This window comes from Limulus polyphemus, unplaced genomic scaffold (assembly GCF_000517525.1).
Source record: "Limulus polyphemus unplaced genomic scaffold, Limulus_polyphemus-2.1.2 Scaffold1073, whole genome shotgun sequence".
Lineage (NCBI taxonomy): Eukaryota > Metazoa > Arthropoda > Merostomata > Xiphosura > Limulidae > Limulus > Limulus polyphemus.
The window spans coordinates 171239-181227 of record NW_013666683.1 but is presented as its reverse complement, the minus strand read 5'-3'; the positions used below and the strand labels follow the sequence as shown (position 1 = coordinate 181227).

Sequence of the window (9989 nt, the reverse complement as noted above, 5' to 3'; positions counted from 1 at the left end):
TGGTGATGACTAGCTGCCTTATCTCTAGTTTTACACTGCTACATTAGGGACGGCTAGCGCAGATAGCCCTCGTGTAGCTTTGCGCGAAAACAAAGAAACAAACCCTCCAGTATGCACTACAAATTCTGAAATATAAGAAAAGTTATGTCAAAATACGATTCTGTCATCTTTGGAGAAGACTTGTTTAAAAGAGTGTCCTCTAGATGAAAACTTGCTAGCAGATGTGTTGTTTAATAACGATCTCCTTGCTCCTCATCATACCTTACCATTAAATTACTCATCAGTTGGAGGTCTGTATTTAACTGTTGGTCTGAGTCAGTTTGTATTTATAGCCATCGTTTAGTGGTTGTTTTGGTCCTGACATAGCCTTGTCGTTAGGACACGCGAGTCAAGGGATCGTACCCCGTCACAGAACATGATCGCCCCTTTCAGCAGTGGGGTTGTTACTGATTGTTTTGGTTCTGGCATAGCCTTGTCGTTAGGACACGCGAGTCAAGGGATCGTACCCCGTCACAGAACATGATCGCCACTTTCAGCAGTGGGGTCGTTACTGATTGTTTTGGTCCTGACATAGCCTTGTCGTTAGGACACGCGAATCAAGAGATCGTACCCTGTCACAGAACATGATCGCCCCTTTCAGCAGTGGGGTCGTTACTGATTGTTTTGGTCCTGGCATAGCCTTGTCGTTAGGACACGTGGGTCGTGGGATCGAATCCCGTCACAGAACATGATCGCCCCTTTCAGCAGTGGGGTCGTTACTGATTGTTTTGGTCCTGGCATAGCCTTGTCGTTAGGACACGTGGGTCGTGGGATCAAATCCCGTCACAGAACACGATTGCCCTTTTCAGCAATGGGGTCGTTATTACGCAATTGTCAATCTCACTAGTTATTGGTAAATAATAGTCCAAGAATAAGCCGTGGATGAAGTTAACTAGCTGGCTTCTTTCTTGTATGTCCACTTTAAAATTAGAGCAGAAAGCTCTCCAATAGCTTTGCGCGAAATTCATTAAACAACTAAACGATACTGAATACCTTTGATGCAACGTTTCTCGTCGTTACAGAAATATCTGAAATCCACTTGCAAGATCAAATATAACAACCACAGATATGAATGTATATAAGTACTCAAATAATCACGCCATTTCTTGTTTTTTAATGAGTTAATTATTTGAGTATTGTAGGTCGTCATACTGACTGATCATCGTTATTATGATGTTCTGAATATTAAATAAAATAATTAGACATTAAATAACTACTAAATTAAACAAGAGCAATCAGAGAGATTACATACCTTTGTCCCGCCGCTCCTTTTCTAGATTACATGCGTTTATATTGGATGACGTCAAATTTCACCTTCGAAAACTCAGAATATTCTTCTCAGATCCAGAATGATCAACGATTCGGATCATTTTTGTAATTTGATGAGGAGTCTCAATCTTAATATGCCCATTAAATTTGGTACAAATCCGATCTCACTGTACAGATTTCTTAACCCCAAACCTCCCTATCTCCCCATGATACAAATGCTTCAAAGTTGTCCGGATACATATTTGTAACTGGGCCAAATTTGGAAGAGGACTGTCCCATACTGACTTCCCATCTAATGTACAATTTTTGTATGCATCAATCTATTAGTTTTCGAGATACGCGCGCGGAAACACAGACAGACACACAGACCCGATTGCAATAACCTCGCCCCTTCTAGGGGCGTGGGTAATTAAATAATAAAAAAAATTACCAAAATTCGAAATAAATATGCAGATGTAGGCATGGTAATCTATTTATTGAAACAACCCAACAAAATGACCTATAGTGTTAACTCTGGTGACCTATTTCAGTAATCCAACGATGTCATAAATATTGTTACCGAATGATGTTACTGAAGCAAACTGTAATATTTCTGTTAAGTGTCCCGATTTACGCCTTCTTAACGGCTTGACCAACGATCAGCTATGCTTATGTTAAGAAAAATAAAGTTTAGTTGTTTCAATTATGACAAAATTCTCGAGGAATATTGAAAAAATGATATTATCAGAAGAAGAAGAAAAAAACGTCAGTCAGTTATTCAAAATTAATGGATTTCGTAATTTCCTACCGACCCCCCCCCCTCCCTAGTGACACAGCGGTATGTTTGCGGACTTACAATGCTAGAAACCGGGTTTCGATATCCGTGGTGGGCATAGCACAGATAGCCCTTGTGTAGCTTGCTGCATAATTAAAAACAAACAAACAATTTTATACTTTACGATATGAACAACTAGGATAAAAAGAAACTGTAGAGAATTTTATTCGTTGCTAATTAAAATGCAAGCTTTTAATTTATTAGATTTCGATATTTGTGTTACTCCAAAACAAATTCTCAGAACCTTTTTTTACTATAAATAAAGGACCTTAAAACACCAAAATAAATTTATTATTCAAACCATTTGAGGCTTTGTACTGCCGGTTACAGTTTGTGTTTTAGTGGAACGCTCCTGTAAAACGAAACGTTGAGTGTCCAATTACAGAAAAATTACAGATTTTCATGTTTTATGGTCGTTCATTTCTAGTCCTAGATTGTCTTTTATACACTAATGTGTGCTACAGAAATTAAACTCTTAGAGCTGCTTGAGAATGTGTGAATGTTTTTCGTAAATAAAAATGGTTTAAACAGACTTAAGTTTACTAGGTAATGATGAACATATTGTTTGAAAGAAGAATTATTTTTGGTAAATATAATCAGTTAAAAATAGTCCTAAAGCTATTTGTCAGAAGTTCTTTATTTGTTCTAGAAACAAAAGTAAAGAAAGTAACAAGAACAACTAAAAGGAATTGTATATTTGTAAAAGAAGATTGTGAATGTCCTAGATAAGAACGGGGTTGGTTATCACGGTGGTGTTCTCTACCCAAGTTTTGGGACAGACACACACACACGTGTCATCTTGGTTTCGTTTCCACGATCATAATGAGAAACCTGAAAACACATCTTCAATACTTATTCAACTCAATTATAATGTTTAGTGTGTTAAGTAAGGTTGGGGAAACATTAAGTGATACTGTTAGTTTACTAATCTTGTACGTTGCCAACTGCTTTTTTTTTTAATAGTTAAACGTGTGGGTGATTCTTAAAACCTAATACTCTTTCAAGCTTATGAATAAGGAAGAATAACCTAAACATAGGCAGATTGGCATATTAACGTAACAGTGACTATTTTTTCATTAAAGCCCTAATGGCAAGACTTTATATAACATAATTAATATAAGGTGATTAGTTTAGTTATAAAATTATCTTTTAATGAGCAACAAGAAAACGGAATGAAATAAAATTCAACCAACTGGGGATAATGTGCCGATTTTTTAAAGTGAAAATTTAAACAATATAGACAAACAGAAACATTCTAAGTTTTTAATTAAATTTTACAAAGGTGTTTATGATTTTTTCAGAAATGTACATTTTATTGGATCTACTTTCAATCTTTATCAGTTATTTTCCCAAATAAAAGTTCCCGACAAAGCATATTAATCCAATTCAATTAAAGCGAAAATAAATCCACAAGTTTAGTAAATAGAGCGAAGGTAACATATTATACATGTCAAATCTTTTTATATATTTTTATTTGAGGAAAACAGAAGTATTTCTTTCTGTGATGGTAAGAACCTGCTGTACTGTACTTTGTTTGTAGGAAAACAGAAGTATTTATGTAATATCTTGACATTGTTTGTAGGAAAACAGAAGTATTTATGTAACATCTTGACATTGTTTGTAGGAAAACAGAAGTATTTATGTAACATCTTGACATTGTTTGTAGGAAAACAGAAGTATTTATGTGATATCTTGACATTGTTTGTAGGAAAACAGAAGTATTTATGTAACATCTTGACATTGTTTGTAGGAAAACAGAATTATTTATGTGATATCTTGACATTGTTTGTAGGAAAACAGAAGTATTTATGTAACATCTTGACATTGTTTGTAGGAAAACAGAAGTATTTATGTAATATCTTGACATTTTATAATGTCAAGAATGGTTGGTACAGGTTGTGTTACTGTACATAAGTTGGAACACACACTATTATCGCTGAATTTGTTGACTATCGTAAAAATGTCGAATCCTTATGATTATGGAATAATACTTTAATAGGATTTTATCATGAAAATTTGGAAGGTTGTTTTTTTCCCTTTTCATTGCAATAAAATACGACCTTAAATATCGCCATCTTAATTATGTTCGACTATAGCAAATCAGATTTTGAACACATTTGGAATTGAGACTTGTTGAAATTAACTCTTTTTTTTCTACACTAACAGCAGAAGAGAATGAGAAGTCAGTGACCATAGTTCTTAATGGACAAGAGACAGAGTTGCTTTTTGTGGAACCATGTTATCCAGAATGGATATTCTACAAAAAGCAACTCTGTCTCTTGTCCATTAAGAACTACTTACCATGTTATCCAGAAGTGAATGTTCCACAAAAAGCAACTCTGTCTCTTTAAGTAGTTCTTAATGGACAAGAGACAGAGTTGCTTTTTGTGGAACATTCACTTCTAGATATCATGGTAAGGGTAACAAGAATTTTTATAAAACAATATGATTCTCTATTTTTAGCCTAGCATGGCCTAATTGTTAGGGTACTCGACTTGCAACATGAGTTCGAATCCAATCCCCAAACATGCTCGTCTTTTTAGCCGTGGGGGCGTTATAATATGACGGACAATCACACTATTCGTTGGTAAAGAATAGCCCAAGAGCTGGCGGTAGATGATGTTGACAAGCTGCTTTCCTTCTAGTCTATCACTTCAAAATTAAGGACGGCTAGCCCTCGAGTAGCTTTGCGCGAAATTCAAACGAATCAGCACTATTTTCAACATCCTCCACATTCATGCACAATTATGCAAACATAGAAACGTTAACCGATAATCTCCTACATAATTCGCTAAATTATTTCGCGAAACATTGGTACAAGAATGACTTATTACGCAAACATGATCGTTATTACATACATGATGAAGATAGCCTTAAGTGACTCTCCCGCATTAATATATATATATATATAAGGAATAAAAATAAATTGTTTTTCATTAACAAGAGATTCTCCCCCTTCTTTCACAAATAGCGATTAATATCTGTCCTACTCCGTTTTGGAACCAAAATTATGCGCGTGAGCCTAAGTTAATCAATAACGTTTGGCATTTTTCGTGATTAACTTGTTTAAACAGTGTATGCAATATGATTAAGGCGCTATACTGTACGGCTCATTTAAATATATAAAAATAATTTCTATACGAGAATTGGCAAACAGTAAGCAGTTTTGTTATTCATAAACTTCAAATAATTCATAAGGACGAAAAGAAAGTTACTCCGATTCATGACAAACATTTCAGTAGTAAGCATTGTTATAGGAGTATCAAGGAAATTCATCAAGATGTTTGTTTGTTTGAAGTTAAGCACAAAGCTACACAATGGGCTATCTGTGCTCTGTCCACCACGGCTATCGAAACCCGGTTTCTAGCATTGTAAGTCCGCATACATGCCGCTGTGCCACTGGGGGGCTCACCAGGACGAAAAGAAAGTTACTCCGATTAATGGCAAACATTTCAGTAGTAAGCATTGTTATAAGAGTATCAAGGAAATTCATCAGGACGAAAAGAAAGTTACTCCAATTCATGACAAACATCTCAGTAGTAAGCATTGTTATAAGAGTATCAAGGAAATTCATCAGGACGAAAAGAAAGTTACTCCAATTCATGACAAACATCACACTAGTAAGCATTGTCATAGGAGTATCAAGGAAATTATAAGGACGAAAAGAAAGTTACTCCAATTCACGACAAACATCACACTAGTAAGCATTGTCATAGGAGTATAAAGGAAATTCATCAGGACGAAAAGAAAGTTTCTCCGATTCATGACAAACATTACACTAGTAAGCATTATTATAGGAGTATCAAGGAAATTCATCAGGATGAAAAGAAAGTTACTCCGATTCATGACAAACATTTCAGTAGTAAGCAATATTATAGGAGTATCAAGGAAATTCATAAGGACGAAAAGAAAGTTTCTCCGATTCATGACAAAGATTACACTAGTAAGCAATATTATAGGAGTATCAAGGAAACTCATCAGGACGAAAAGAAAGTTACTCCGATTCATGACAAAGATTACACTAGTAAGCAATATTATAGGAGTATCAAGGAAACTCATCAGGACGAAAATAAAGTTACTCCGATTCATGACAAACATTTCAGTAGTAAGCATTGTTAGAGGAGTATCAAGGAAATTCATAAGGACGAAAATAAAGTTACTCCGATTAATGGCAAACATTACACTAGTAAGCATTGTTATAGGAGTATCAAGGAAATTCATCAGGACGAAAAGAAAGTTACTCCGATTCATGACAAACATTACACTAGTAAGCATTGTCATAGGAGTATCAAGGAAATTTATGAGGACGAAAAGAAAGTTACTCCGATTCATGACAAACATTACACTTGTAAGCATTGTTATAGGAGTATCAAGGAAATTCACAAGGACGAAAAGAAAGTTACTCCGATTCATGACAAACATTACACAGCATGCATTCTTGAAAAGCTGCGTTACCACAGCAACCATCGACCACTGCTGCATGAGGTCACGCGTTAACTCTGATGTTCTGTCGTCGAGAAAATTAAATATTGTGCAAAATATACCACGCTTTAGAAAGAATTATCAAGGGAGAAAAACGATGTTTGATAACAAAAATTTGAAACTTTTAGTAACGGGTTTGTACTTTGAAGCCCGTAGTTCTTGAGTTATAGCTCAAAGGAAAAATGCTTTTAGGTCAGTTTTGGAATTCTAATAATTTCTACCTCAAACTATAAATAAAAGATTGAAATGAATCAGGTGTATCTTAGTGGTTAGTATGCTACAACTACGAATCAAAGGGTTCATGGTTAGCGGCCCGTTGCCTTAAAATGCGCTCCGCACTTTGGGAAAGTGTGAGCGGTATAAGAGTGACAGTCAAAGCCCACTATTTGTTTGTTTGTTGTTAAAGATAAAGCTACACAATGGGCTTTCTACGCTGCGCTCACCACAGGTATCGAAACCTGTTTTAAGCGGTACAAGCCTCCAGATTTACCGTTGAGCCACTATGGGGCTAGTCAAGGGTAACTACAGAACTGAAGGTTGATGATGTTGACTAGTTGTTGTCACTCTAGTCTATCAGTTGAAAGTTAGGGACAACTATGTAAAGACAGCCCTTTGTGTAGCTCTGCGTAAAAAAGTCTGAAATTTTAAAGTAAATGAAAATAGAAATGTGGGTGATTTATTTTTGGGACACCCCTTTCCCCCCCAAGATTTCGGTTATATAACACTGTCTCTAAACGATTTTGTTAACTCTCGAGTCAAGTAACATTGTACTCACGTGCACGTGCGTTAAAAATGTGCGTGTGTAGGGGGTGAGTGGGTGAGGAAGAACTGGCGAGCGAACATTACTAAAAAATATTCAAAATGTGTTGGCACTTACCTTTTTCTGCTCCCCTGGTTAGGCGGCCAAGCTTATTTTCACACTTTTCTGTCACGTGTTTGTATCACAGCGTAGAAATGAGCACGTGGAATTGTTAGCTTTGATAATTTCATATTTGATTTTCGCATAGGCAAATTAAATTTCTGATGTTGTACGATCAACTTAAAATGTCATTTCCGTTCGATAATAATGTTTCATTTATCCTGGCAAATCTGTTGAATCAGAATATCTAGGATTTTTATATTTACATTTCTTTGTTTATGTTCAAGCGCAAAGCTGCACAAGGGGATATCTGCTTTATGACCAGGTTTCGAATATCGGGATTTTAACGTTATAAGTCTTAATGCTGAGCTTTTATTTTACTTGAACTGGACAGTATTTTCTAAAACGTAAAAGCTATTCAACGTGGGAAAAAGGAGTTTAAATATGTTTTACTCAGATGAAATGTTTCGTGTCAATCAGAAGGTATAGAAACACGTTAAAATACATAATATACATGTAGGAATGGAACATAAAAAATTTAGCAATTTCAAGAGGACTTTCCGAGTAAAAACATAAATTAAGTCCAAACCCATATTAAAGATAGGTGACGTTAAGCCTAACCGTTTATGTTATGAAAATTATACATTTTATTGAAATGTTATAAAATTTATATAATCTTTTTTTTTCTCGAGCGCAACGCAACCTCGTGCATTTTCACTCTTAAAAGAAAGCAACAAAAAAAGTATTTCTTTGATTTAATGTAGTAATTTCAGTCGGTGCACAATGTGTACGTACCATATTTAGGCCTAATGTTTTGAAATGAGTATATATCGTTTGTTTTCAGCAGTCGCAGATACTTCCGGAAACTTCTAATCTTGATGCTTTTGCTGTCGTTTATTCCGTGACCAACAAACATAGCTTTCAGCAAGCTAAGAACTTACTTCAACAGATCTGTGAAACCGCGAGCATCAACAACAAAGCTGTCGTCCTCGTCGGCAACAAGAGTGACCTAGTTAGACTGAGAGTAGTCACAAGTGATGGTACGATTGTTTTAGATTTTATGTGTGTGTGTGTGACTATAAGGGGGGGGGGGGTCGTAAAATCGCGGGAATTGTTTGAAACACTTCTTAAAGTCAGGACAAATAGTACCACTTAATTTCATGTTGGTAATTCAGACATTTTTCTCGACTGTTGGAATTTTCAATCTGGCTGAGCATTATGTGAGCATGTTGGGGGTCAGAGAACTCCCAGGGTTCAAATGTAACTATCCCTAATTTTTAACTACTGACGGAAGCAAAGACAGCCACCAGCCCCCTATGTCATAATAGGCTTTGGACCTGAATAACGGGACTGACTGTCACTTTTATGATAAATCATAGTTGAAAATGCGGAACATATTAAGCGGGATCATGTCTCGAATCTCGGACCCTTCGCCCGTCGCCCCATAAGCTAAAAATTAGACTACATACGGCTTCTTTCTAATCAAACCTAACTATGGTCGACGCCAATTGTGGAGAGGCGACTGTTTTCCCCCTCCAAGAATATTTGAAGAACCTGGTAATAAAGTATCAAGTTTACGCTTTTACAGACTGTGTGATGTAAAGCTACAATAAATACAATGTCAGATCATATATCATTACTGTGTTTTCACTCTGAGAAAAACCAAGAACTTGCAGAAGTCGCCGGAATTTTCCAACACTCCTCAAATCTCGATTGTCTTTAATTGCTATCTTAACTGGTTCAAACTGACTATCTCAACCAACCCAGATTATCTTATATATGTTACAATGCTTCTCAGTAGCTCTTTATTCAGAAAGATTGCTTATAGGTGGTTTCTCTGAGGCACAACCAGATAGCAAGATGTTACTAAGAGCGAAAAAAAAACTATGGAGGGCGCTTTACTTGCAATAAGTAATTAATATTAAATTGTCAAAAAAAAAGTTTTACAAAACGACAATGAGAACGAAAAAAACTATGGAGGTCAAGTTATTCTTTAGATTCCCCCATGCAGCCTTTAAACGTAACATTATTCAGCAGGATTCATTCAAAAGCAACATTGGATAATTAGGGTTATCCAAAAATTTTGGCCATAGTTATATGCGTTGGAGAGTAATAGTTACTCTACGACACTTTAATATCAACAAAACGTTTTAGTACCTTATTTCACAGCATACTGTTTTTAATACTTTACTTCAGAGCATAACGTTTAGTATCTTATTTCACAGCATAATGTTTTTAATACTTCAGAGCATAACGTTTAGTACCTTATTTCACAGCATAACGTTTTAGTACCTTATTTCAAAGCATAATGTTTTTAATGCTTTACTTCAGAGCATAACGTTTAGTACCTTATTTCACAGCATAACGTTTTAGTACCTTATTTCACAGCATAATGTTTTTAATACTTTACTTCAGAGCATAATGTTTTAGTACCTTATTTCACAGCATAATGTTTTTAATACTTTACTTCAGAGCATAATGTTTTAGTACCTTATTTCACAGCATAACGTTTAGTACCTTATTTCA

General features: G+C 35.5%; 1 protein-coding gene across 2 annotated transcripts in view; it reads left to right on the top strand.

Moving 5' to 3' along the window:
• LOC106461999 (GTP-binding protein RAD-like) overlaps nt 1–9989 on the top strand; it is a 15390-nt gene that overhangs the window by 3432 nt on the left and 1969 nt on the right. The window contains exons 2-4 of one of the 2 annotated variants that reach the window (XM_022389117.1): nt 4289–4318; nt 4478–4536; nt 8311–8503. In XM_022389117.1, the coding sequence (XP_022244825.1) occupies nt 4289–4318; nt 4478–4536; nt 8311–8503 (282 nt within the window). Of the gene's footprint in view, nt 1–4288; nt 4319–4477; nt 4537–8307; nt 8504–9989 lie in introns of both variants that reach the window. The other variant, XM_022389116.1, reaches the window with a different exon arrangement.